The 27,942-nt window shown below is 44.8% G+C and overlaps 1 protein-coding gene across 4 annotated transcripts in view; it reads left to right on the forward strand.

Annotated features, from left to right (window-relative positions):
* The window catches only part of MLLT10 (MLLT10 histone lysine methyltransferase DOT1L cofactor), a 116,636-nt gene that overhangs the window by 16,146 nt on the left and 72,548 nt on the right, over window positions 1-27,942 (forward strand). For all 4 annotated transcript variants that reach the window (XM_056114532.1, XM_056114534.1, XM_056114533.1 and 1 more), the window contains 3 exons: window positions 12,789-12,843; window positions 19,496-19,605; window positions 26,749-26,852. In XM_056114532.1, the coding sequence (XP_055970507.1) occupies window positions 12,789-12,843; window positions 19,496-19,605; window positions 26,749-26,852 (269 nt within the window). The remainder of the gene's footprint in view (window positions 1-12,788; window positions 12,844-19,495; window positions 19,606-26,748; window positions 26,853-27,942) is intronic.

A 27,942-nucleotide genomic window follows, 5' to 3' on the forward strand; every position in this document is an offset into this window, starting at 1 on the left:
TTCAATTTTCATTCTGTTTAACTCCCTCTCAACAGCTTTAAAAATGTGGTCACTCAATCTTTCTCGTCATTCCTGACTTCTGGGAAGCTACTTTTTCTTACCTTTACAACCACTCGTTGCTTTATTCCTGTTGGACATTACTTTTCCTTCTACCTTCTTTAAAATTTCAGTTACTTGCTTTCCTGTTGAGTCCCTTGTCCTAGGTGAGTTTCTGCCTTCATGTGGATGCTTCTTGGCATCTCTCGTCAATGTGCTCAGAAGCAGTGTTTTCTAGTACTTAGATTCTTGTTACATGGAGTTCATGCCCAATTTAATCAGTCAATCAGTGGCTGAATAAATAGCAGTACTCCTACATTCACTGTATCACTGTATCACTGTCTTCCCGTTGTTCATCGATTTGCTCGAGCAGGCCCAGTAACGTCTCCATTGGAGACTTTGTTGTTACTGTGTTTGGCATATCGTTTGGCATATTGTTACTGTGTTTGGCATACTTCATGGGCAGCTTGCGAGGCTTTGCTGTGCAGGCGAGATACTCTCGGTAGCTTGCCAGGCTCTCTGAGAGGGGTGGAGGAATCGAACTGAGGTCAGCCATGTTGACTGCGTGCAAGGCAAACGCCCTACTGCGGAGCAATAGCACTCCTCCATTAAAAAAAAAAGATTCTTGTTTCAAATTCCTTGGTAGCACTCTTTAAGCTATCCCTAGGTGTCCTTTTTTCTTTTTTTTTTTTTTTTTTGGGGGGGGGACCATATCTGAAGGTGTTCAGGGTTTACTCCTGGCTCTGAGCTCAATAATTTCTCCTGGAGGGCTTAGGGGGACCATATGGGGTGCTGAGGTGGGCTGTATTCATGGCAAGTGCCCTGTCCACTGGACTGTCACTCTGGCCCCTCTTTAGGTATCTGATTTTTATTTCTCTATTTCTGTAGTCGCTGACATAATCCGAATCCTAATTTCTTGGTCTTGATTATTGCAACAAACTTAATTATTAAATATTTGAAAGGTGATATATTGACAGTCATTGTTCAAAAAAGTGTAAAACATGCAGTGAAAGTTCTTTTGGTGAGGGGTGACCTGGCTATGCTCAGGACTTCTGGCTCAGTACTCAGGGATCTCTTCTGGTGGTGCTCGGGGGACCCTGTGGGGTGCCAGGGATTGAACCCAGGTTGACCACTTTCAAGGCAAATAATCCTCCCTGCTATACTATCACTCTGCCATCTCTTTCTTCTGTTTTTTTTTTTTTTTTAAAGGTTTTAGGTGCCATTCCTGGTTATTGCTCAAGGCTTTCTCCTGCTTCTTTGCTCAGGAATCACTCTTGGCCTCTTGGCAGGGCTTGGGAAGCATATGTGTTGCTAGAGTCTGGACCAAGGTCTGCTGCATCCAAGGCTAGTGCTGTACCTGCTGTCCAGTCTTGCTGGCCGTATATTTATTTGTTTTTTGGGCCATACTACAAGCTGTGCTTAGGGCTTTCTACTGGTTCTGTGCTTGTGGCTCGCTCCTGGCAGGCTTGGACCATATATGGTCCCAGAGATTGAACCCAGGTCAGTTGCGTGCAAGGCAAGGTCTACCTGCTGTACTATCTCTCTAGCCTCCCTCTTCTATATTTAAACATTTTTTAAAAATAAGTAGCACTGTCCTCCCATTGTTCATCGATTTGTTCGAGTGGGCACCAGTAATGTCTCCATCGTGAGACTTGTTACTGTGTTTGGCATATCGAATATGCCATGGGGAGCTTGCCAGGCTTTGCCGTGCGAGCGGGATACTTTCCGTAGCTTGCTGGGCTCTACGAGAGGGACAGAGGAATCGAACCTAGGTCGGCCGCGTGCAAGGCAAACTCCCTACCAACTGTGCTATCACTCCAGCCCTTTCAAAAGTGTAGCACTGCACTGTAGCACTGTCCTCCCGTTGTTCATTGATCCATCGTGAGACTTATTGTTACTGTGTTTGGCATATTGAATATGTCACGGGTAGCTTGCCAGGCTTTGCCGTGCGGGTGAGATACTCTTGGTAGCTTGCCAGGCTCTCCGAGAGAGGCAGAGGAATCAAACCCAGCTCGGCCGGGCTGGTTGCATGCAAGGCAAATGCCCTGCCGCTGTGCTATCGCTCCAGCCCTTTCAAAAGCATAGTCACTATAATATATAATACATAATATATAATATATAATAATATATAATATTGTTTGATGGGTCTCATTCTCCTAAAGAGCCTTGAATATAATCTCAGGGCTAGGATGAAAGAGACGTTACTGGGGCTTGCTTGAGGCAATCGACGAATAACAGGATGATGAAATGAAAAAAATGAAATTGTTTGTGTTTGAATTTCATGTGTATAGTGTTTCATCACCCATACACTCCAAAAGTGTGTTAGCTTTGCTCCACCAGTGTGCCAGGCGGCCCTCTCCGGCCTACGCTATTCCCAGTATAGTAAGTTGTTTTGTAGACGAGTTCATAGATTCTGTTCTCTTGGACCATTTGCTTTTGGGCCACCCTCAGCAGTGTACAGGGCTTACTCCTGGCTCTGCACTTAGGAATCACTCTTGGTGGGGCTTGGGGAGGACCATAAGTGGTGCCAGGGAGCAAACCCAAGTTGGCTGTGTCCCAGGCAAGTGCCCTATCTTCTGGACTATTGCTCCGACCCACTTTGGCCCATTTGTGATTTCCTTGCTCTGCCTCACATGAGAGCTCATTCTGACTCTCTCTGCTGACTGCACTCACTGCAGTTCTCTCCACGTAGCGGCAGCTTGTATTTATCTTTTTATCTATCTTGTAACTGCGTTGTATTTCAGTGTGTATATATACCACTGATTTTTTATCCACTCATCTGTTCTTGGACGCTTGGATTGTTTCCAGATTGTGACTATTGTGAACAGTGCTGCAATGAACATAGGAGTGCAAATGTTTTTTTCTGAAGAGTAGCATAGATGCCTACAAGTAGAATCATATACTGGGTTATACGGAAGCTCAATTCTTAGTTTTTTTTGAGACATGTCTTTGTATTGTTTTCCAAAAGGGTTGAACCAGGCAGCATTTCCTTCAGCACTGAATTAGGGTCTCTTTTTCATACATCCTCACCAACACTTGCTTGTTCTTGTTCTTTTATGTGAGTCAAACTCTGGTTTGAGGTGTTTTCTCATTGTCCTTTTGATTTGCATTTTCCTGATAATCAGTAATGCAAAGCATTTTTTATGTATTTGTTTGACCCGTATGTTTTCCTGCTTTGAGGAAGCTTCTGTTCATCTCTTCTCCCCACTGTTTTTGGTACTCAGGTGTTATTCCTGGTTTTGCACTCTGGAATCACCCATGGCAGGCTTGGGGTGGGTGGTGGTATGGGATGCTGGGGATCTCACGGGCACAAAAGGGCCCTACTGGCTGTATGTCTCTGGCCCCAGTGCTTTTTATTTTTATTTTTTTATTTTTTTTTTTTTTTGCTTTTTCAGTCACACCCGGCGATGCACAGGAGTTACTCCTGGTTCATGAGTAACTCCTTGGCTGCTCACCCTTTGTCACAGAAGTGGTGGGAAAATACTTTTTCCCAGTTGGGTGGAGTCTTTTATTCTGATAATCATTTCTTTTTGGTGCAGAAGCTCCTTTATTTGATGTAATCCCATTTGTTTATCTTTGCAGATTCTAATTGTTTGACCATGGCATTGAAATTTTGTATCTTTTTAACGTGACCAATTTTTCTAATTTTTGTAGACGAGTTCACAATTTTTTTCTAATGTTGTTACTTGTTTTTATTTATTTTTTTCATTTATGGTTATATGTGCTTATATATACTTATACTCTTGCTTATGCTCTTGTTTTCTTTTCTACAACATAATAGCATATATACTTATTTTCATTGACTCTATTTTTACTTATCTCCATTTCAGTACAGTTGTACAATTCACAATTTCAAGTTGTGCCTACAGAGCAAATCTGATACTTTTTTTTTTTTTTTTTTTGCTTTTTTGGTCACACCCGGCGATGCACAGGAGTTACTCCTGGTTCATGCACTCAGGAATCACTCCTGGCGGTGCTCGGGGGATCATATGGGATGCTGGGAATCGAACCTGGGTCATCCACGTGCAAGGCAAATGCCCTACCCTCTGTGCTATTGCTCCAGCCCCCAAATCTGATACTTTCTAATTTTATGTAACGTTTTTGAAATGGAAGTTCAAGTAGTTTTTCCTGATAACAGTATTTTCAACAAAAGTACTGTTTTTCATGTTTAACAAATTTAAATTTTGCGGAAAAGGACTTGATAAATTTCCTCCTTCATCTCACCCCAGAAAAAATCAAGTCCTCTTGTTATGTAGTAGGAGCTGAAGTTTATAGTATGGTGTTCAAGGTCCAGTAGAAATTACAATTGTCCTAGCACAATGCAAGCTCTGTCTTTCCTTATCTGTCTTTTGTTGCCATATCCATTAGTGCTCAGGGCTTACTTCTGCCTGGCTCTGCACTCAGGGATCACTCCTGGAGGGATTTGGGAGACCATAGAGGGTGCTGGGAATAATTTTAAATTTAAATTTTAAATAAAAAAAAAATTTGGCCCACACCCAGTGGAGCTCGGTGCTTACTGCTGGCTCTGCATTCAGAAATTACTCCTGGTGGTGCTCAGGGAACCATATGGGTTGTTGGGGATTGAACTTGGGTCAACCACATGCAAGGCAAATGCCCTCGCCACTATACTATGGCTCCAGCGCTCTTACCTGCTGTTCTTTCTGTCTGGCTCTGTTTTGGTTTCTGCTATCGTATACCCATGTGTGTTTAACAAAAACCTGAAGTCTACACTGTTCTTATTGACTTAAAGTTAGGATGGAGACATTTGAAAGGATCGCTTCATTTTACCTGGAGAACTTTCCAGATGCTTTTGTCTCACCTGCCACCTCTGTTGGTGTTACTGTATGGCCAGAGCTTGTGCGGGCTTGGTTGTGGTGCGCTCCAGGGCGAGCGGAATTTCCATATTTTTACCCTTGTGCTGTGGTCCTTGCTGCAGGTCAGAACTCCTTTCCTTGTGTTTACATGTATTCTTTCTGGGGGTTGCATTCCTGGCTGTGGTGCTAGCCCATCCTTTTAATTTAAAGTTTTAGATTTTGTTTTCGGACAGTATTTGGGGCTTGGGGTTGTTCTTAGTGGTGCTCGGGGGACCTTGTGGCTTTGGGGGTTGAGTCCCAGCCTCCCTGGGCAGAGTGTGAGCTTCAGCCCTCTGATCTGTTCCTCCCGGCCCATAGTTCATGGCTTATTCTCAGCTGGGGCACTGGCTGACTGCGGGGTGGGGGAGGTGTGGGGGGGGTCAGACCCAGTGCTCTGCTGTCACACATCAGCACATCGCTGCCGGTGCTTGCACGTTGTGGGCATGGCAGAGTGGCCAGACTTGTCCTCCTCACTCCTGGCGGTGCTCAGAACGTACGGGATGCCGGGACTTGAACCCGGGTCAGCTGTGTGCAAAGCAAGCACCCTACCCCAGCCCCAGTACTTGTGGATTTTTGAGTCCATTTGATAGCTCTTTTTAGGATTAATTTTTCCTTCCCATAGCTTTATCCCTGTTAATACTCTATGCCATAAGAATTGATAGATTTTTCAGTTCTGCTTTTTTGGGAAAAGGCATTTTATTTGCATCTTGGTAGGAGTCGTGGGTGCTTTGTACTTTGAAATCTTTTGCTGTTTCTCCTGCTGGCCTTGGGTAGTTCTCTTGGATACCAGCGATGATCGCTCAGTCAGTTGCTATAAGGGTGAGCCTGTGTAGATGCTTCAATTTTCTTTCTTTCTCCAGCTGTCTGCTCAGTGCTGGTCTCCTTTGTGAGCGCTAGCCACCTTGCCATCCTTGGATTCCCAGCTCCATCTCCTCCACTTGGGGAGCGCTCAGGCCGCCCTCCCTGCTTCCCTCTGCCTGTTCCACGACCTGGAAACTCTGAAGGCAGTAAGCTGGGCTTCTGGATTGCCTGTGTCATTTGTTTGTCTAGGGGTCACTGTCTCCCATCATTTGTTTCCTAAGTGTTGTGCTGTTTTGTCATACATTTTATTAAGAATAAACCTGAACCTGCTCCCTTTTGCCCATTTGACTGAAGGTGGTATTGTGGCTTTAGTACGTATCTCTGTAATACTAGTGATCTGGAGCATGTTTTAATTTCCTTACTGACCTGTGTTTTTTCTTGTGAGTTTGTTATGAATTTTCTTCAAACCTTTCCCCCTTTCCTGCTTACTTGTTTTTTTTCTTCTTTATTTATTTTGAACTATAGAAGACCTTTATATGTTCTGGGTGCCAGCCTCTTGTTACATGTTTTACAATACTTTCTCTAAGCTGTGGTTTCCTTTCTTGACTGTCTTTTGAAGAGCAGAAATACTCAAATCTGATGGTCTAATTTATCAGTTTTTTCTTTTATAGTTGTTGTTTTCTGTGATGTAAGACACTTTTGCCTAACCCTGAAGTCATGAAGGTAATTTCCTTTGTTTCCTCTAAGTCTTTTTGTTTTTGATAATTCAAATTTAGACCTGTATTGAATTTCAAATTTAGGTTTAGTGGATTTTTATTTCCTCATGTCTGTTTATTTTCTTTCTTTTTCTTGCTGTGGGTGGGTTTGGGTCACACCCATCAATGGTCAGGACTTAGTTCCTGGCTCTGTGATCAGGGATCACCTCTGGCGGGCTTCGGGACTAAGTGGGATGCCAGGGATTGAACCTGAGCCAGCCATGTGCAAGGCCAGTGCCCTGATTGCTGTACGCTTGATCCGGTCCCTGGCTAATTGTTTCTGTATCACTGTTTAACAGGAAATTTTCAGAGTAACCTTCCTTTCCTTCTTGGATTGTTTTTGTAAAATACAGTGGGCTGTATTTTGGACTCCTTTAATAATTGTTCTGTTCTACTAATCTGTGCTTAAATATCATTACCAGGCTTTTGATTCTTTGTGACTTTACAAACAGCCTATGATTTTTTGGAGTTGTGCCTGATGGTTCTGGCAGGGTTGCTCACTGGTAGTGCATGCCTGGGTGTTGGGCTTTGAACCTGGGCCTCGACTGTGCTGACTTGTAGAACCTGTGTTCCAACACCCTGAGTCATTTCCCTGCCCTGCTAAGCTGTTTAGTCTTTACTTTTTAAAGATCACTTTACATATTCTAAGTTAAAATTTAACTACTTTTTTTGGGGAGGGGTGACTTTTGGGTTGCACTGGGCAGTGTCTGGGGCTCCTGAGCTCTGGGTTGCAAAGTTGTTCCTGGCAGTGTCATGGGACAGGCTCAATTCCAGGCGTCCTACATACAAGGCAGGAGTCAACTATTCAACCTGAAATTTTAGCGAGCTGAATTTGCCTTTTTTTTTTGGACCACACCTGGTGGTGCTCAGGGCAAGTAGCTGTGTTGCTTGGGAGACTGTGCTGGGGATTGAACCTTGACCTCCTCCTGACATGCATAAGCAAGAGCACTAGCTCTTTGAGCTCTCTTTTTATTTTTTGGCGTGGGTGTGTGCACACACATATGCACACACACACTCACATATTTGTTGTGATTTGCTTTTGGGGCCTACAACTGGTGAACTCAGGGGTTATTCCTGGATCTGTACTCAAGGGACCATTTGGGGTGCCAGGGATCAAACCTAGGTGGACTGCATGGTGGTGAGCACCCTTCCTGCTGTACTGCTCCAGCCACAAAAGTGTGCATTCTAGTGAGGTCCACCTTTACTTCTGATACTGGTGACTTGTGTGTGACAGTTTTTCATCAGTTAGCTAAAGTTTATCCTGTTAGTTGATCTTCCCAGAGTTCAGCTTTAACTTTGTTTTCTATTTTATTCTAATTTTTTTCCTTCCCCTTTTTTGGCTGGGGGGTGGTGCTCAGTGGTATTTCTGGGACCCCAAACAGTGCTGGGGGGAAACATGCTGTGTCAAACCAGGGCTGGTAACATGCAAGACATGAGTCCTACCAACCGTCTTTCTGGCAGCCCCCCTTGTATTGAGCTGTGCCAGGACCATTTCCACCTGTTGGACACTTCCTCTGAGGCATGAACAGAAGACAACTGTGTGTGTGTGTGTGTGTGTGTGTGTGTGAGAGAGAGAGAGAGAGAGAGAGAGAGAGAGAGAGAGAGAGCGAGAGAGAGATTGAGCCCAGTGCCCGGTGAGCGAGATGCAGAAGGGCCTGACTTCCAGCTGATGTTAACATGACTGAGGGTTTGGACTGCTCAGGACAGTACAGATCCTCTGTGCTGGGCACTGGGGCTGACGCACTCATGGCAGACTGGCACCTCCTAGAAATGAGATGCAGCGGTGACAGAGGCAGACTGAAGTTCCCATATCTCTGTACCATCACTCCCTTCCCCTTCCGTTACCTCCTCATCTGCTTCCTCTGCTGCCCACTCAGCTTGAGGATGAAAAGGATGACTTGGATGGTTCATTTTCACTTGATAAGTCATAAACACAAAACTGGTTGCAATTGACTGTGTTTTCTGTAAGAATTAGTGTCAAAAGAGTCTATTAGTTAACTTTTTGGATAGTAACAACAGGTCATGCTTGGGTGTTGAAATGACTTAAGATCTGAATGGGGCCTGAGAGATAGTACTGTGGACGGGGTGCTTGCTTTTGCATGTGCCCGACCCCCAATTTTTTTTTCTTTTTTGCTTTTTGGGTCTCACCCGGCCATGCTCAGGGATTACTCCTGGCTCTGGTTTTAGGAATTACTCCTGGTGGTGCTCAGAGACCATGTAGGATTCCAGGGATAGAACCTGGGTCATTCTATCCCAGGCAGCCTAATTGGTCCTCCAAGCACAGCCAGGGTTAATTCCTGAGCGCAGAGCCAGGAGGAACCCCTGAGTATTGGCAGGTGTGGCCCAATACCTCCCTCACCAAAAAACCCAAAAAAAGATATGAAGCATGATTTATCCCTCTGTGAAAGAGGATGAAGGATAGTTTTCCAGTAGAGTAAAAATTACACATTTAAAGTCAGGAATGAGCTTTGGAGTATTTATAGAGCTCGGGGAAAAAAGGCAGTATTTCCCAGCAGGAAGTGAGATGTTAGAAAGAGAAGGTTTTGGAAATAAAAATAGGGTCAGTCATGCAGGAAAATGATAGGGCTGTATTGTAGGGCAGTGATATGTTATCGACTTAAATTTTTTTTAATTGGGCCTCCAGTGGTACTCACAGCACTACTCATCTTGGTGTGGACATGACTAACTGATGCTTGGTGATGGGGTTGCCTCTTGGCATTTTTCAGGGAGCCAGATATTGTAGGTATCTCTCTCAGGTCGTCAGAGGTGTGTGCAGGAGATACAGGAGAAAATCTTCCAGAGAGATTTTCCAGGCCATTGACTTGAGTTTTTGAAGTTAATTCTATAGTTTGATGGACGTCAGTTATGAGTGAATGTTTAGGAAGTCACAGAAGTGATATTGACTTGAAGTAGGCTGATAGTAATAGATAGAGAAGTAATTTCAGTATGGAAATACTTAAATACTGTATTCTCACTTATATTTAGGAGAAGAAATGTCAAAATGTATGATGGCTAAATTGAGTTTAAGCAGTAAGGTGTAGGGTCAAGGAGTAAGTAAATTAGATCTAGATGTCATGATTACCATTGCAAAGATAGTTATGTGTCAAATTTTTGACAGAGAGGCCGGAGTGGTAGTACAGTGGGTAGGGCATTTGCGTTGCATGAGGCCCATCCAAGGTTTGATCCCTGGCATCCCATATGGTCCCTGGAGCACCACCAAGATTAATTACTGAGTGCAGAGCTAGAGCCAGGAATAACCCCTGAGCATCACTGGGTATGACCCAAAAAGGAAAAAAAAAAAGAAAGAGTTAAATTGCTTATTTATCAGAGAAATTTTATTTCTGTTTTCCTTTTTTTTTTCTTTTTGGATCACACCTGGTGATGCTCAGGGCTGACATCTGGCTTTGCACTCAGGGTTCACTCCTGGTAGTGCTTGGGGTACCGTATGGGATGCCGGGGATCAAACCTGGGTTTGCTGCGTGTGAGGCAAATGCCCTACCTGCTGTGCTATCGCTCCAGCCACTATCAGAGAAGGTTTTTTTTTTTCTTGCTTTTTGGATCACACCCAGCGATACACAGGGGTTACTCCTGGCTTATGCACTCAGGAATCACTCCTGGCGGTGCTTGGGGGGCATATGGGATGCTGGGAATCGAACCCGGGTCGGCCACGTGCAAGGCAAATGCCCTACCCGCTGTGCTATCGCTCCAGCCCCTCAGAGAAGTTTTTAATTTTTTTTTATTTTATAAGATAGTTCACACAATATTTGATTACATTTAATATTCAAACTCCAATCCCACCTCCATTACACCTTCCCATCATCATATTTGGGATGTATTCATCCCAAACCCCAATCCCTGTCCCGAAGCAGAACCGAAATAATATATTTTGCATTGTTTGTTATGAAAAATAGCTGAAAATGCTACAAAAAAGTATCCATAGAGGAAAGAGTGTGAAGATTATTCTATTTTGGCAGAGGCCAATAAGACTTGCTATAAGATATCACTCACATGTTGTTTAAAGGTTGAGCCTTGTGAACTTTCGTATATATGTATCTGTAAATTGTGTATACATACACATACATACATTCATATATATATGTATTTCCCTCTATGATTGGTTTATCAGAGAGGTTTTATTTGTGGTTAGATTGAAATGAGAGGGAAGTGTGAGATGGGGTCTGGGAGCCAGCCTTAGAGGCTAGCGTGCATAAGGGCGCAGAAGTTTGATCCTTACTCCTGAGTGGTTCCTTGATCATTGCTAGAGCAGCCCTGAGCATCACAGGGTATGACACAAAAGAAACAAATTTGGTAAGTCGCTGGCCTTACCTAGTAATTTGGGTGTAAGTAAAGTGAATGAGCTTGTCTAGTGTTTAACATGAAATGAGAATGCATCTGAAACTTGAGCCGGAGCATTTAAACCACTAAATTAGAAGATTTGTTAAGATGATAAGAAAGTTGATGCCAAAGGGATAAGAGGAAATTCAGGAAAGTGACATTCTGGAAGGCAAGAAATATAGGATCTTTCAAAATTTGTTTTTGGGTCACCACAGTAGTGCTCCAGGATCATTCCTGGCTCTGTGCTCAGGAGTCACCCCTTGGGGGTGCTCAAAGAACCATTCTGTGGTATCAGTGGTTGAATACCAGCTGCATGTAAGACCTTAACTACTCCCTGTACTGTTTCTCCAACTCCAAGAAATTAAGGATTAAAAAAAAATTTATGCACTGTGATTTACAGAGTTGTTTATTGTATTTCAGGCATTCAGTGTTCCAACACCAATCTCACCACGTGTGACCTTCCCCACCAATGTCTCCAGTCACCCCCTCTGCCCAAGCCTGCCACTCCATCAGGCATAGGTTTACTTCCTAACTGAGCTGACTGGGGCTGGTTGAGCCTTCTATTTTTTTTTTTTTGCTTTTTGGGTCACACCTGGCAATGCACAGGGGTTACTCGGGCTCTGCACTCAGGAATTACTCCTGGCAGTGCTCAGGGATCATATGGGATGCTGGGAATCGAATCTGGGTTGGCCATGTGCAAGGCAAATGCCTCACGTGCTGTGCTATCACTCCACCCAAGTTTGAGCCTTTTGTGTTGATTACTTTTGCTCATTGAGCTTCCACTCAACTTTCCAGTCAAATTTGCTGTGGCCTACCTGGCTGATAGATAGTACCGTGAAATTTAGAGGAGGTGTTGCAGGAGTGGTGGATCTGGGCCGTTTATAGCTGAAGGAGGTCAGGTGTGGCGGCTGCTGGACCCATCTGGAAGGGAGGGAATCCACACGACCCCATTCCCAGAAGGCAAAGTTTCCAGCCTAGAGATCGATCTTCCTTTGGTGATTTGGCAACGTTTTAGAAATGAAGGACTTTATGACTTGTTTTTTGTGTACTAATTTATATTATCTTAATTTTCTACTTTTTTTTTTTTTTTCTTTTTGGGTCACACCCGGCGATGCTCAGGGGTTACTCCTGGCTCATGCACTCAGGAATTGCTCCTGGCGGTGCTCAGGGGACCATATGGGGTGCTGGGAATCGAACCTGTGTCGGCCATGTTGCCTGCGTGCAAGGCAAATGCCCTACCCGCTGTGCTATCACTCCAGCCCCTCTACCTTTATTTTCCCTTTATATTCTAGAAAGCCTCCTTAGGGAAAAATGTAAGGCATAAAAAATACTCATGGCATAGGAACATACACATATAAAGATGATATTAATGAAGCATTACTCTCTATTTTTTATTCATACTCAGAAATGAAGAGAAATAATAGTATAGTCTGTTTATTTCTGATTTTAGAGTGTGTATGTGTGTTTGTGTGTGTGTGTGTCTGTGTATGGTTTGGAGGGGAATCTACAGAACTTTTGAGTCCCACTATGAGTGAACGTGGAGAATAGACAGATAAGTTGAGCAGTTTTTCTTTTTTCCCCATGGGAAGCCAGCATACGTGGGACTATTCCTTCACATTTAAACAAACATTTCAAATTCTTAACTTTGGCTTTGTATGTTAGGAGAAAGTGGACCCAACTGACAGCTGGTCATCTAGCTGATCTTAGACAAAATATAAAGGGAATTTGTGCCCACATTCTGTACTAAGAGAACAATTTTTTGTTTTCATTAATGTAACATTAACAAATCACTGCACTGTTTTAGATCCTAAGTAAAAATATACTTTGAAAGTTATCTGTGTTCTGAGGAAGACTACAGTAAGAAGAACAATTATTTTGTCAGAAATATTCTGAAATGTTTTTGCTGGCAGCTATACAAATGAAGCTCTTTTGTATCTTTGGTTTGAATTCACGGGAAAGACGTGATACTCTGGTAATCAGAAAAATCTGTTTTCTTTTTTTAATATAGAGATGTGAACTGTGTCCTCATAAGGATGGAGCTTTAAAAAGAACAGATAATGGGGGTAAGTACAGACTTTCTTACACTCAAATAGGTGAATATTTGAAAATATCTGGAAGCAAATATTATCAGATAGTATTTACCATTCAGGTAATTTTTGGGGGGCAAAGAGGTAGGGTTTTGTTTTGTTTTGTTTTTGGGCCACACCTGAAGTGCTCAGGGCTACTCCTGGCACTATGCCCAGAGATTGCTTTTGGTAGGCTCAGAGGACCATGTGTGCTGCTAGAGATTAAACCCGAGTTGGCTGTGTGTAAGGCAAATGCCTTCCCAGCATTATTATCACTCTGGCCCTAAATAAGCAGGTTTCATTGTGGTTTAGGGCTGGAGCGATAGCACAGCGGTAGGGCGTTCGCCTTACAAGCGGCCAACATGGCCGACCCGAGTTCGATTCCTCTGCCCCTCTCGGAGAGCCCGGCAAGCTACCGAGAGCATTCGATATGCCAGACACAGTAACAACAAAGTCTCCAATGGAGACGTTACTGGGCCCGCTTGAGCAAATCGACGATCAACGGGAGGGCCTTTACTTTACTTATTGTGGTTTAGTGGGATAGGGTGAGGGGAGGTCTTGGGAGGAGAAGGTCTCCTCCTCCTCCTCCTCTTCCTACTCCTCTTTCTCCTCCTCCATATTTGGTAATATTTTCCCCTTTCCCGTTGTTTCTGATGTTGCCATGATTGGGGGGTCTCACACAGCTCTGTTGCTCACGCACATTGTTGTGCTTCCTGGGGGAAGGGGTCACACAGCATTTTTGGTGTTCATGTACTTGGTTGGTGCTGACTGGGGCTTCTTCTTGTGGCCACAGTGCTCACACGACAGTGAGGCTCTTAGGTCACTAAAGTATTTTTAGCAGTGCTGATGTCATTTATGAGTTCTTACTGTATCAAAAGCTTTGTTGTCAAGCTTAGGTATTGATTTTTTTTTTTTAAACATCTCTTTGGAAGAGGCGGTGGACAAGGAACATTCCTGGAGGTTCTCAAGGGCCACTTTAGGCTCTGTTTGGGGGTTGTTCCTGATGTTGTTTGGGGAAACGGAGGTGCTGGGGATTGGATCTGAGGTGCTGGGGATTGACTATAAGCTTCCTGCAAGCAAGCATCCACTTAGCCCTTTGAACTGTCATGCTGACTGCATTTTAGGTCTGTATTTAACCTTCCTCCTCCCTCTCCTCCCCCTCTTTCCCCCCCTTCTCCCTGCTCCTTCTTTTCCTCCTCCTCTTCCTTCCTTCTCCTCCTTCTCCTTCTCCTCCATATTTGGTAATATTTTCCACTTTCCCCTTGTTTCTGATGTTGCCATGGGGGGAGGGGGAGTCTCACACACACCTCTGTTATTCACGCACATTGTTGTGCTTCCTGGGGGTCACACCGCATTTATGGTGCTCATGTATTTGATTGGTGCTGACTGGGGCTTCTTTTTGTGGCCACAGTGCTCACATCTTTTGGTTGTGATGCTCACCAAGGGTCATAACCATCACCTCCCTTTTTTAAAATTATTTAGATTAAAAATTTTATTATGACACTATGATTTATCAAGTTGTTCAAAATACAGTTCTTTCAGGCTTTATATGTCCCAACTCCAGTCCTACTGCCAATATCCCCTTCACCTCTCCCAGTGTCCCCAGTTTCCCACCTACCACCCAGCCTGCCCTTTTGCAGGGCAAACAGGTTTACCTCGTATTGTGTGTTACAACACAGGCGAGTGGAATTAGCAAATCTTAGATCAGTAGTGGTCAATTTGTGAGGATTGTCCTATCTCATTCTGGTGTAACTAAGGTCACTGTGTGAGGATCTACTGTGTGGATTGGTGGTCGCCTTCAGTTTTTTTTGTTCAGGCTCACTGAGCGTGGTGGGCTTCTGTGCAACTTTCCCATCAGATTTGCTGTGATCCTGTGGTCTGACTGTGAAATTATTATGAAATTTTGGCATGTTGTTTGGCCTCATGCAGCTGCGCAGTACAAGATCTATAGATCTGGAACAATTTTGGTGGCTGGCAGTTTGAAGTTCCCATCCCCCTTACCCCCCCCTTTTTTTTTTTTTTTGCTTTTTGAGTCACACCCAGCGATGCTCAGGGGTTACTCCTGGCTGTGCACTCAGGAATTATGCTTGGTGTTGCTCGGGGGACCATATGTAATGCCCTGGATCCAACCCGGGTCGGCCACATGCAGGGCAAATTTCCTCCCCACTGTATTATCACTCTGGCCCCCAGCCCCCTACTTAAAAAAGGAAACTGTGATGGTTGTGGATGGTACTGAGTGCATATGGTGGTGCCAGGATCGAAATCCAAACTGTATGCTGTAAGTCAGATTGGAGGATAGCTTAGAGGATGCAGTGCATGCCTGGTCCTTATACGCCTCCACCAGCTGTAGCCATGGGGGTCTTGAAGCACAGCTGGGTCTGAGCAGGACTGGGCACCTGTATCTGAGTATAGACTCATTCAGCGGACCATTGAGTGACCCTGGGAGTGGTGGAACCTGGGACCACTGAGCCGTACTGGGGAGTCACCCCCGGAAATGGTTTGAATAGAGACCGATTCAGTTGCTCTCTCCTGTTATATGTTCTATGTTCTTCCTAATAAGGTTACTTAAGAGAGCTGTTTTCTCTTTAATTATTTTGTTAGCCAGAAGTGTGGTTTGTGAAGTTTTTTTTTTTCTTTTTGGGTCACACCCAAAAATGCACAGGGGTTACTCCTGGCTCTGCACTCAGGAATCACTCCTGCCAGTGCTTGGGAGACCATGTGGGATGCTGGAAATCGAACCCGGGTCAGCCTCGTGCAAGGCAAGCGCCCTACCCGCTGTGCTATTGCACCAGCTCCAGTGTGAAGTTTTCTTAAAACTAAAATTTTTACAGCATAAAGCTAACCATCTTGAGGGATATATTAAGATTTCCTCTGATGTCCTTGTTAGGTTTTTTTTTTTGAAACTGACTTGAAATCAGGTTTTGGAATGGATTTAAAAGCAGCCTTATTATTTTTTGTTGTTTTTTGGCATATCTGGCAGTGTTCAGCTACATTCCTAGTGGGATCGTATGTGGTGCCGGGGACGGATGGGTATCTGCATGCGAGGCATATGCCCTACCTTGTGTATTATCTTTCCAGCCCCTGTCAAAGCACCTTTAATTCTTTCTGCTTATTTCTGTGAAATAGATTTCTCCTCAGTGGCAAAGGTAGCCAAAGTTTGTACTTATCTATCTGAAATTCTGTTTTTATTTAGTTTTGGTTTATTGATTCTTCAGCTGTTTGATTACTTCACCCACATTTTGAAAGTTAAAAGAAACATTAATGGGGCGGGGGGGGGGGGGAGAGAGAGTACAGCCAGTAGGGTGCTTGTTTTTTATGCGGCTGACCTGGGTTTGATCCCTGGGCCAATCCCTGGCATCTCATATGGTACTCTAAGCACCACCAGGAATAATTCCTGAGTTACCCTCTGAATATTGTCGAGTGTCGCCCCAAAGAAAAACAAAAAGCAACCCATTAAAATTTAATATTAGTCATAAACTTTTTTTTGGGGGGGGGCCTTTTGGGTCACACCCAGTGATGCTCAGGGGTTACTCCTAGTTCTGCACTCAGGAATTACCCCTGGCGGTGCTCGGGGGACCATATTGGATGCTGGGAACCAAACCTGGGTCGGCCGTGTGCAAGGCAAACACCCTACTTGCTGTGCTATCGCTCCAGCCCAAGTCACAAAGATTTTTATTAATTTTGGGGGGGAGCTGGGGACATACCCAGGAGTGCTAGGTTCTGTGCTCAGGAGTTACCCTTGGCCATGCCCAGGGTCTGTATGTGGTACCTGGGATTTGAACCAGGGTTCTGCCTGATGGAATCACCTACAGTGAGGTAGCACACAGGCTTTACCTCTTGGATTATTTTGCTGACCAGAAATTGTAAAAGTTTTTTTTTTTTTTTAATGAATTACAAAGTTACAAAGATACTCTTTGATTGGGTTTCAGGCCTACTTTATCCCAGTAGCTATCCTAACCAGTGCCCACTAACCCCACCAGTGCCCCTACTCCCCCAACCCCCTTACCCTCAGTCTGTGGCAGGCACTTCCCCTCATCCCCCATTGTTCTAGTGGCCCCTTGGCAAGCTTACCATTTCTCCTGCTTTGTTTCTATTGAACCAGGGTTCTGCCTGTTCTGCCTGTGGCATTTGATACTCCCCATATAAAGTTTCTTGATGTTCCCTATAGGTGAGAAGTTTTTCTGAGTCTGTTCCGAGGCTGTTCCTCTCCCTCTGACTTCATTCAGCCGACTTTCCAGATCTATCCACAAATAGTAGCAAATTGCATTTACAGCTGAGCAATATTCCATTGTGTATATGTTCCATAGCTTCTTTATCCAGACATCTATTCTTGAACATGGGTTGTTTCCAGATTGTGACTATTGTGAATAGTGCTGCAGTGACCATAGTGCAGATATTTTTTCTGCATTGTGCTTTAGGGGCTTTGGAGTATATTCCCCAGAATGGAATAGCTCTGTCGTATGGAAACTCATTTCATTTTTGTTTTTGGGCCACATTTGCTGATGCTCAAGGGTTATTCTTGGCTGTGCACTTAGGAATTACTCCTAGCGGTGCTTAGAGATTAAACCTGGTTTGGCCACCTTCAGGACAAAGCGCCCTACCCGCAGTCTCTTTCTAGCCTCAGAAGGGTACCTTTTTTCTCACATTCTGAGAATGCTGGTTGTTACTTTTTTTTTTTCTTTTTAATTAGTGAAGCACCATGAGGTACAGTTGTAGACTAACACATTTTTGTGCTTGGGTTTCAGTTATACAGTGATCGAGTACCCATCCCTCCACCAGTACCCATTCTCCACCATCCCTAATCCCAGTATCCCACCCAACTCCCTATCTCCCTATCCCACCCTTCCTCTGTGGCAGGGCATTCCCTTTTGTTCTCTCTCTCCTTTTGGGTGCTGTGGTTTGCAAAAGAGGAATTGAGTGGCAATCATGTTCGGTCTATAATCTACTTTCAGCATGCATCTCCCATCCTGGGGGGATCTTCCCAGCAATCTTTATTTGGTGCTCCCTTCTCTATCTGAGCTGCCTTTACCCCTAGAGTGTGCGGCTGGCCTCCAAGCCATGGTGTTACTCTTTTTGATGAGTGCAGGTCTGTGGTATGAGGTGATATCTCATTGTTGTTTTGATTTGTATTTTCCTAGAAATTGTAAGTTTTAATTGAAATATCAAAACAGTAAAAATGGATGCAATAAGTATTAATATTAACAATAATGTAGAGTTGAAAATATTATAGATTAAAGCATTAACATTTGAATTTTATATTCAACTTCAAAGCTTTTAATTTATTATCTTTATTTTTTTCTTGGGGGGGGATTGGGGTCTGTTCAGGTCTTATTCCTGGCTCTGTGCTGAGGGATCATTCCTGGCTCTGAGACTTGGGGACCAAATCGATACTGGGGATTCAACCCAGGCTGGCTGCATGTAAGGCAAGTGCCTTACCTCTGTGTTATCTCCCTAGCCCTGAAAACACCCAGTGATAGTCTGGGCTTACTACTGGCTCTGAGCTCGGTTAGGTAATGCAAAGAAAGCATTTTACTGTAATATCTCTCCAGCCTTGAATGTTTTATTTTTATAATTTTCTTGAGAGCAGATATTTTTTGGGGTGAGGTCACACCCAGCAATGCTCAAGGATCTCAAGGGTACTCTCCTCTCTCTTCAGGAGAATGTGGTACCTGGGATTAAACTGGGCTTGGTCCTGTGCAAGGCACATGCTTTATCCCTTGGGCTGCCTTAGAAGTACAATTTCTTGGTTGTTGTTGGTATTTGGGTCACACATGTTGATGCTTGGAGCTTACTCCTGGCTCTGCATTCAGGGATCATTATTGGTGGTGCTCAGGGGGCTTTGTGGGGTGCTGTGGATTGAACCCAGGTTGACCACATACAAAGCAAGTGCCCTGCTGACTGTACTATTTTTCTGGTCCCTTTAAAAGTAGTTTTGATCTAAATCAGGTCATCCTACTTTCATAGAAATGTCAATGCCAGCACCTGAATTAGATAAAGTTTTTTTTTTTGGGGGGGGGCAGGAAGGAAGGGGTTACTATTACTCCATAGAAAATGAAGTGACTTAGAATGAAGAGTCCTTGAGTTTTAAGTAATTAGTAATGAGAATTGTTAGTATTTTTAAAGTCCATTTACATAGAATTTTGTTTCCTTTGTTTTCTTTTGGGGGAGTGGGGCCAAACCCTGCGATTCTCAGGGGTAACTCCTGCCAGTGATCAGGGGACTGTTCGTCTCCGACTTCCCATATGGTACCCTGAGCATAGCACAGCGGGTAGGGCGTTCGCCTTACAAGCGGCCAACATGGCCGACCCGAGTTCGATTCCTCCGCCCCTCTCGGAGAGCCCGGCAAGCTACCGAGAGTATTCGATATGCCAGACACAGTAACAACAAAGTCTCCAATGGAGACGTTACTGGGCCCGCTCGAGCAAATCGACGATCAACGGGAGGGCCTTTACCTTTACCTTTAGCATCCCCAGAAGTGATCCCTGAATACAGAACCAGTAAGCCCCTAAGCCTCGCAGGTATGGCCCCAAAGCAAAAAAGACAAAACAAAACAAAAACAAAAAACAAAACCCCAAAACAAACAAAAAAGATTTGACTTTAATAATTACTTTAATGTATAATGGGAAAATTATTCTATCTTTATTTTCAGGTTGGGCTCATGTGGTTTGTGCCCTGTATATTCCAGAGGTACAGTTTGCCAATGTTTCTACAATGGAGCCAATTGTTTTACAATCTGTTCCACATGATCGCTATAATAAGGTAAGGTGCCTATTTTTCCCCTAACTTTTAGAATATTCATTTATGTTTTTTTTTAATAACTGGGAAGTGTGAATACATTTTTGTAACTTTTTCATTTTAGGTGGCTATTAAGAATTCTAAAGGGTTTTGAGCAATAGTATAGGGTTTTCTTGCTCGCAGCTGACCTCAGTCCAGTATTCCCATCTCCCACCTCTCAGCTGAGATGGTCTCCCATGCCGTCAGGAGGGGCCCCTGAGCACAGAGCTAGGAGCCCTGAGCACCACTGAGTGTGGCCCCCAAACAAAAATAAATGTGAAGGGACTGGCGGGGTAATGAGCTTGCATAGGGCAGATGCCCAACCTGGCTTAGTTCTTGGCACCACATGGTCTCCTCAGCTTCACTGGGTGTGGCCCTAGGTGGACCTGGCTTTTCTTTATTCCTGGTTTAAGCTTTAATCCCCTGCCCATGTACCATACACAGTGTTGTGAGGTTTCGAGGCACTACTTGTGATTACTCATGTCTTTCTGTGTATACTTTACCCTCCTAGGAGAGACTGGGTGTCCCAACTGGTGCTCAGGGAGCTGGAGTCCACTAGTGGCACTGCTCATCCCAGCAGGACCTAGCTACACCCTGGCATCGCAAACGAGAGAAACTGGGACCTTCTGCATGGCCCTTTGCTCCTTGAGCTCTCTCGGAGCCCCTGAAAGTTTATTTCACTTAATCACTTAATCACTTAACTTCCCGTTAGTCATCGATTTGCTCGAGCGGGCGCCAGTAACGTCTCCATTTGTCCCTGTCGCGTGCTAGTGTAGCCCAATGGCATCTGTTCGCTCCGGGAACATGAAGGGCCTCAAACCGATCGTTCATGATCTTGACGAAGAAGTCTGACCATCTGGTAGGTGGGCGGCCACGCGGTCTTTTGACATCCCGTGGAATCCAATCAGTAACAGCTCTAGTCCAACGGTCGTCTTTAAATCTCATTACGTGACCAGCCCATCTGATTTTCGACACCTTGGCAAATGAGACAGCGTCCCTGATCCTTGATCGTCGACGGATGTCAGAACTCCGGATTCATTCTCTCATTTGAGTGAAACGTGATATTCCAAGCATAGCTCTTTCTATTCTTCTTTGGGAGACCTGAATAGCGTTCTCAAATGTTTTTATTTATTAAAAACATTTGTTGAGTTTCATTTTGAAGTAAATTTAAACTTATAAATGGTTGCATGCCAGGCAGTTTCTTAGTGCCTTTACTATCTCTCGGCAAGCAATGAGTGGGAATCCCTTTTTGTTGTTTTGCTTTTTGGGCCACACCTGACAGTACTCAGGGGTTGCTCCTAGCTCAGGAGATCGGACCATGTGGGTGCCTCGTTCAAACCTGGGTGGGCCCCGTGCGAGGCAAGTGCCCTCCCCTCTGTGCTTTTCATGTTTGGGCTCTCCTTCAGTGTCTTGTGATGTGTTTCTCTCACTCAGCACTTCTGACACACTAGTACTTTTTGGGCTTAGCTGGTATAATTTTTGCCTGGAATCATTTCTCTGAAGATGCTTGGTGCCTTCTAGGTGAGGATGATATTTAGAAAGTGTTCTGTTACGGGGTTCTGTCAGGGTGTTAGTGGCAAATATGTGTATGTATAAATGCAGAATATATACACATTCACGTCTGTTTTTTTCTGTCCTTTGTATATTGAACACTAGTGTTCACAGTAGTTCTCGTCTACTATGGTAATTTTTACAAACTACACCTTATCTCTTTATATTCATTCATCTGTGTGAATTACATTCTCAGGTACTAGGGGATATTTGGTTTTGGTTTTGTATGGGGGGCCACACCTAGCTGTGCCCAGTTCTTAACCTGCATGTGTGCTCAGGGGTCACTCCTGTTGGTGCTTGGGGGACCATGTCTGAAGCCAGTGTTCTAACCAGCGGCAGCTGCTTGCAAGGAAACGCCCTTCCCTATCACCCTCTTTCCCCAGCATCATTTATGTATCTTTTTGAGTGGACACAGAGCAGCGCATAGTAGTTGATGCTTGGTCCCTTCTGTTTTCCCACTTATTATTCTCTCCACGCACATAATAAACTCATTTCACACAGCCTTCCCTTAAGTACACTCTTGCATCAGTCCTTTAAAAAGTTAATTTTTGTGTATCAGAGATTGAGGAATGCAGCAGGTCTCAGGCTTGCCTTTGAAAACACACTTTGCCATGGACTGGCTCCTCTAGTGTCAACTATTTTTTTTTCAAACGTAGGTATACTGCTGTTTATTTATTCATCCATTGATTAAGCTGATTGAATTGGGCATGACGTCCACATTACTTTTTTTTTTTTAATTGAATCACTGTGAGATACAGTTATAAAGCATTCATGTTTGAGATTCAGGTGTACAATGATTGAACACCCATCCCTCCACCAGTGCAAACTTTCCACCACCGGTGTCCCCAGTATTCCCCCCTACCGTTTGCCCCATCCCAGTCCTCACCCTGCCTCCATGGCAACAGTTTTCCCAATACTCTCTCTCTACTTTTGGGCATTATATTTTGCTCGAATTTTCCCACCACCATTCAAGCCTGCCTACCAGGGGCAGATGCTAGATCATTTATTGTTCCTTGCTCATTTTGAATATCATGGGTGCTGCGGCCTCTTGCTTCTAGAGTCCTAGATTGTAGGTGGTTGGGTTCCAGAGACTTTTCTGTAGGGCATTAATCCATTTTGGGATTCAATTGGGCATCTCTAGTCCAGGGCTGTTGATGGGCCAAGATGGTGCCCAGAGGCATATTGTGGGTGTGACAGCCACTCCGAAGCCTGCAGGGAGATTTAATCCTGGAACCCGCATACCTGGACCTTGCTTGTGGAAGCTCTTGATCACTGGAATTCCATCTGGAGTATGCGTAGCGTCAAATTTTAAATCCACGATATTAAGTATAATAATCTCAGAGAATTGCCCAATTTTCTGATGGACAAAACTGGGTATTAGAGCCAGAGTGACAATACAGTAGGTGGGGCAATTGTCTTGCAGCGGCTGACTCGGGTTCAGTGCCCGGCATCCCATGTGGTCCCTGAGCACTCCCAGGAGTAATTCCTGAGTGCAGAGCCAGGAGTATTCCCTGAGTGTGGCTGGGCATGTCCCCCAAACAAAATACACCTCCCAAACAAAATACAACTCTGGATGTGGTTCCTAAGGTATAATTTCTATCACTGATACCATATAATACAAAAAGTCAGGCTTTTCAGATGCAGTACTGGTAGAGATAAATGATTGCCATTCTTGTTCTGAAGGAAGATACTGGAAAGGTAAATGCGTTAGTGGAGTAAGGGAGGTTTTATAATACAGTAGGAGAAATGCTGTTCTGATCTCCGAGAATAGTGCTCGGGCTTGCTGACCAATTCTCTGAGCCCACGGAGGGGGGGCGGGGGAGAGGGGAGGCGGAGGCGGAGGCGGAGGCGGAGTCGGAGTCTGCCGTGTGGGCTCCCTCTCACGCTCTCCTGTTAGGGGTGGAATCTGGAGTGTAGAGAGTTATTATTATTGCCTCAGGGACCATGTGTGGTGCAGGGGTTGAACCCAGGTCAGCCCATGCAAGGCAAATCCCTGCTCTACTCCCCACTGGCCCCTGGGTAGTGAGGTCTTTGCTGCAGCATTTTCGTGCCATTCTAGCTTCCAGCTTTGCTCCTCACCTGTGCCAGAGAGCGCGCTCTGGAACCTCTTTCCCTGGCCTCTCAGCATAGTGATCGATCCCTTAGCGATCTATCCCTTAACAATCTGTTGCTAATCTATCCCTTAGCGATAGATTGCTGTTGTTTGTTTGAATTTGAAGTTTGTTACTTTGGTTCAATCTTTAAAAAATTTATTTTAAAATTTTGGTTTAATCTTCATTACATACCTTTATCTCCAGGCTTCACAGTGTCTTTTCCTTTTTACTTTTTTTAAAAAAATTTTTATTTTTATTTATTGAATCACTGTGGGAAAGGTTACAAAGCTTTCAGGTTTAAGTCTTGGTCATGCAATCATCAAACACATTTCCCTTCACCAGTACTTATTTTTCACTGCCAAGAACCCCAATAAACCCCCCCTCCCAACCCTCCCAATGCCTGTGAGGCAGATGAATTCTAGTTAACACTCTATCTACTTTGATTAGATTCATTGTTTTGACAAAAGGTGCACCATTATTATTTAGAGTTTACACCCCAAAATCAGTCCTGCTGAAGAGGCATTGTGAAATAATTTTTCTACAGCTGGTTACAAGAACCAAATGATGTCGCGCGGCCGTGATATTGGATTTCTGGTATTTTACTTATTAAGCCTGGAAGTAATTCTGCCCAGAGTCAGATAATTATGAGATTGGTCACTGTGGCTCTGGAACCATGGCTGTGCCGGAGAGCCGCTCGTGGGGGGGCAACTCGTGACCTTGGTAGGGCGTGAAGGACGAGCCGGGAACGCCCCCCCCTTCCCATGAGGTTTCGGTTGCCCCATCATGACTGGCTCTTTTCTTTTTCATTTTTCTTTTATTCTTTTATGGGTCACACCTGGCAGTACCTCAGTGCTCAGGGCCTGCTTTGGGTTTTAGACTTAGTGATCACTCCTGGTGTTGCTTGAGGGGCCCTAGAGGGTGCTGACTGGGTGCAAGTCAAGTGCCCTACTTTCTCTGTTATTGCTCTGCCCCTTTAGGATTTCTTTGCTCCTCCCTTTCCCCAGTTGCAGGCTTTGCTTTGGAAGGATTTGAGGGAGACATTCCTACCTCTCCCCCAGTGCTGGGAAACCCCTAATTGTGCTTGTGTACAGATTCCGGGGTCAGGAATATTTCCTGGGCTCAAGATTTTCCTGCTGGTCCTCCCTCCTAGCCATGGTAGTCTTTGCCCATGTCTTTCTTCGGCATGATAGTTTTGTTGGTAATCTCTGATGGGGGTGGGGACCGGTCATACAAGGTGATGTTCAAGGACTATTCCTAGCTCAGTGCTTACGGGTTGCTCTTGGCAATGCTCAGGGACCAATATGGTGCCAGGTATCAAACTGTACTTCTGGCATGCAGAGCATGAGCGCTAGCCCTTTGAACTCAGTCCCCTCTGTGTGGTCATCCATATCTTCTCTCTCTCTTCTCCCCACCCCACACACACTTTAAAAATGCATGCTCGCTTTATTTACCTTATTTATCTTTAAGTGTTTATTCATTTATTCATTTATACCAAGTCTTTTTTTGTTTGTTTTGTTTTGGGGACACACCTGACGATGCCCAGGGATTAGTATTGGCTCTGCACTCTGCAGTCACTTATGGGACCCTTTGGGATCCTGGGGATTGAACCCAGGCTGACTGGCTGCAAAGCAAGTACCTTATCCCCTGTACTCTCTTGGGCCCCTATTCCAAATCTTTTGATGGGCATTATCTGGATGAGAGGTGGGGTTTCTTTCTCTTCACTCCCTGATTACGCCCTCCTGTGCTGTGTCTGCTATACTGGAATTTCTCTTATTTATTTATTTGGCTGGAGCGATAGCACAGCGGGTAGGGCGTTCGCCTTACAAGTGGCCAACATGGCCGACCCGAGTTCGATTCCTCCGCCCCTCTCGGAGAGCCCGGCAAGCTACCGAGAGTATTCGATATGCCAGACACAGTAACAACAAAGTCTCCAATGGAGACGTTACTGGGCCCGCTCGAGCAAATCGACGATCAACGGGAGGGCCTTTACCTTACCTTTACCTTACCTTTATTTATTTATTTATTTTTGCTTTTTGGGTCACACCTGGTGATGCACAGGGGTTACTCCTGGCCCTGCATTCAGGAGTTACTCTTGGCGGTGCTCAGGGGACCATATGGGATGCTGGGAATTGAACCTGGGTTGGCCGCGTGCAAGGAAAAACCCCTACCCGCTGTGCTATTGCTCCAGCCCCTAGGAATTTCTCTTTTTTTAAGAGAGAATTTTAGTTCAGTCTGATTCCTTTTGTTTCCAGGGATTTAAATTTGTTTACTGGATACTGTTTTGCCCTCTTTATTCTGTAGTGATAAGGTTCAATCCCAGAACCTCCAGCAGCAGGACAGATGCTTGCACTGACTCCATCTTCACCCTAGACCTCCCCACTTTTTAAAAAATTATGGTCGCTGTGTGCGTGTGATTTTGAGGTGACATCTGGTGTGGGGCACTGGGCTTTCTTGGGGGGGGAGGGTTGTCACACCCCGCGATGCTCAGGAATTTCTCCTGACACTGCTTTTGGGACCATATGCATATGGCATGCTGGGGACTGAAATCGGATTGGCCACATGCTCAGCAAATACCTACCCGCTGTATTATCCCTCTCGCCCGGCACTGGGCTTTTGTGTGGTCCTCAGGCATCACTCTTGGCGGTGCTCAGGGAGCCACATGTGGTCCTTGAATCAGACCCAAGTTGGCTGCATGCCATGCAGGTGGCTTAGCTGCCGCACTCGCTCTGTGTATTACTCAGAGCCAAGGTGCGTACTGGAGGAGACCTAGCATGAAGAATACGTGTGCTGCTTAGGTTAGGTTGGTTATTTGGTTAGGTGTTGAGCTTCCATGTTAAAACTTAGAAATTTTTTTGAAAAGTGTCTGAATATATGTATTTAGGAATTAATTTTTGTAAGGCCTACTTTTATTCAGCTGATAATTTCATCTAATTTTTATTGCTCCCTGTAGATGATCATTTATGGAGTTCAGTCTTTCGTGGGAAGGTGGGAGTGTCAGCTGTGATCAGTGGGGACAGCAGGCAGGGTGGCTGGACGGGCCTTAGACTCACTCTCACGTGAAGTTGCCTGCCCTCACACACTCTGTCTGCTCTTCCGTCCCCACTGTCAGACCAGACTTCTTTGGAGATGTTTCCTTCTAGCAGTAAGGAAAAAGACTTTTAAAGAACGCCTTTGCACAGGAATCAGTTGGTCCTGGTGAGGAGGTTAAGGACTGGGGTGAGGTGGGGTGCTTGTGCAGAGTCTTCCACGCAGCGTTGGAGTCAGAGGCTCATGCGCCTCTGCGCTGCTCCTCGAAGGCCTGCTTACTATCCTTTTCAGATCCGCATTGTTTGTACAAATTTGGATTATTGTGATGTTTCTAGGTTACGTATCCTAGACAGTATGCCTGCTCTCGACTTCTGAAGATAGTTGTAAGGTTGTGCAGTTATACTTATAAAGCACAGGAGGGTTTTCATTTTAATTCCTGGCTTGGTTCTTCTCTCAGACCTGCTACATTTGTGATGAACAAGGAAGAGAAAGCAAAGCGGCCACAGGTGCTTGCATGACTTGCAACAAACATGGATGTCGGCAGGCATTCCACGTCACGTGGTAAGTGTTTCTGTTGTTGCCCAGCACTGACATTGGGGATATGTTTACGTTAAAGACATCCTTAGGTACTCAGATATTTTCAGTAAGTTTTATTGAGGCATTTTGCTTAGACTTTGTTACATATGGTAAGTAGAATTTTGTTAATTGGAAATACTTATTAGAGTGGAATTTTCTTTTTTTTTTTTTCTTTTTTTCTTTTTGGGTCACACCTGGTGATGCTCAGGGGTTACTCCTGGCTCATGCACTCAGGAATTGCTCCTGGCGGTGCTCGGGGGACCATATGGGTTGCTGGGAATCGAACCTGTGTCGGCCGTGTTGCCTGCGTGCAAGGCAAACGCCTTAACTGCTATGCTATCGCTCCAGCCCCTAGAGTGGAATTTTCAACAGGTGAACCCTGGTTCTAATGTGTTACTTTCAGTTCGTTTATTGGTATTACCTGCCCCTTGAATTGTTACTGAGACTGAGAGATTATAGTGAATGATCAGACTTCTTGCTTTTGGTGTTTCAAGGGGAGGAAAGCATCATCATGTCAGTATTATGAGTTCTCTTTCTGGGGGTAAGGTGGGCACTTGGGCCACACCCTCGAGTGTTTAGGGGCTAGTCCTGGTTGTAATCAGGAGACCTTGTGTGATGCCAGGGATTAAAGCAGGGTTTGCCACATGGATGGCAAGTGACTCACCTCTTGTCCCATCTCTCAGGCCCAGTCTATGGGTCCTTTTGGAGTAGGGGCTCACAGCCTTTGGTGCCTGGGGGTTGCTCCCATTGGTGCTCAGGTGGCCTTGTGGTGCCAAGGACCACTGACGCTGGGGTGATTGTAGCTATGTGTATTATTTAAAAATACAAGGAACAGGGCTGGAGAGAAAGTACAGGGAGGGTTCAGGAACTTGCCTGCATGAAACTGGCATCATAGGACCCCTCAGTGCTGCTTGAAGTGACCCCTGAACACAGGGCTGACAGGTGTGGCCCAGTATCCCCAACCCCACCCCCATCACAGATAACACACCTTACATTCAGTTTAGCTCTTAGGCTAAATTTTACTTACATTTTTTGGTGCCTACTCTACTGTGCTTATGTTTTGAGCCATTTAGAG

Source organism: Sorex fumeus, unplaced genomic scaffold (genome assembly GCF_029834395.1).
Source record: "Sorex fumeus unplaced genomic scaffold, SorFum_2.1 ptg000026l, whole genome shotgun sequence".
Classification (NCBI taxonomy): domain Eukaryota; kingdom Metazoa; phylum Chordata; class Mammalia; order Eulipotyphla; family Soricidae; genus Sorex; species Sorex fumeus.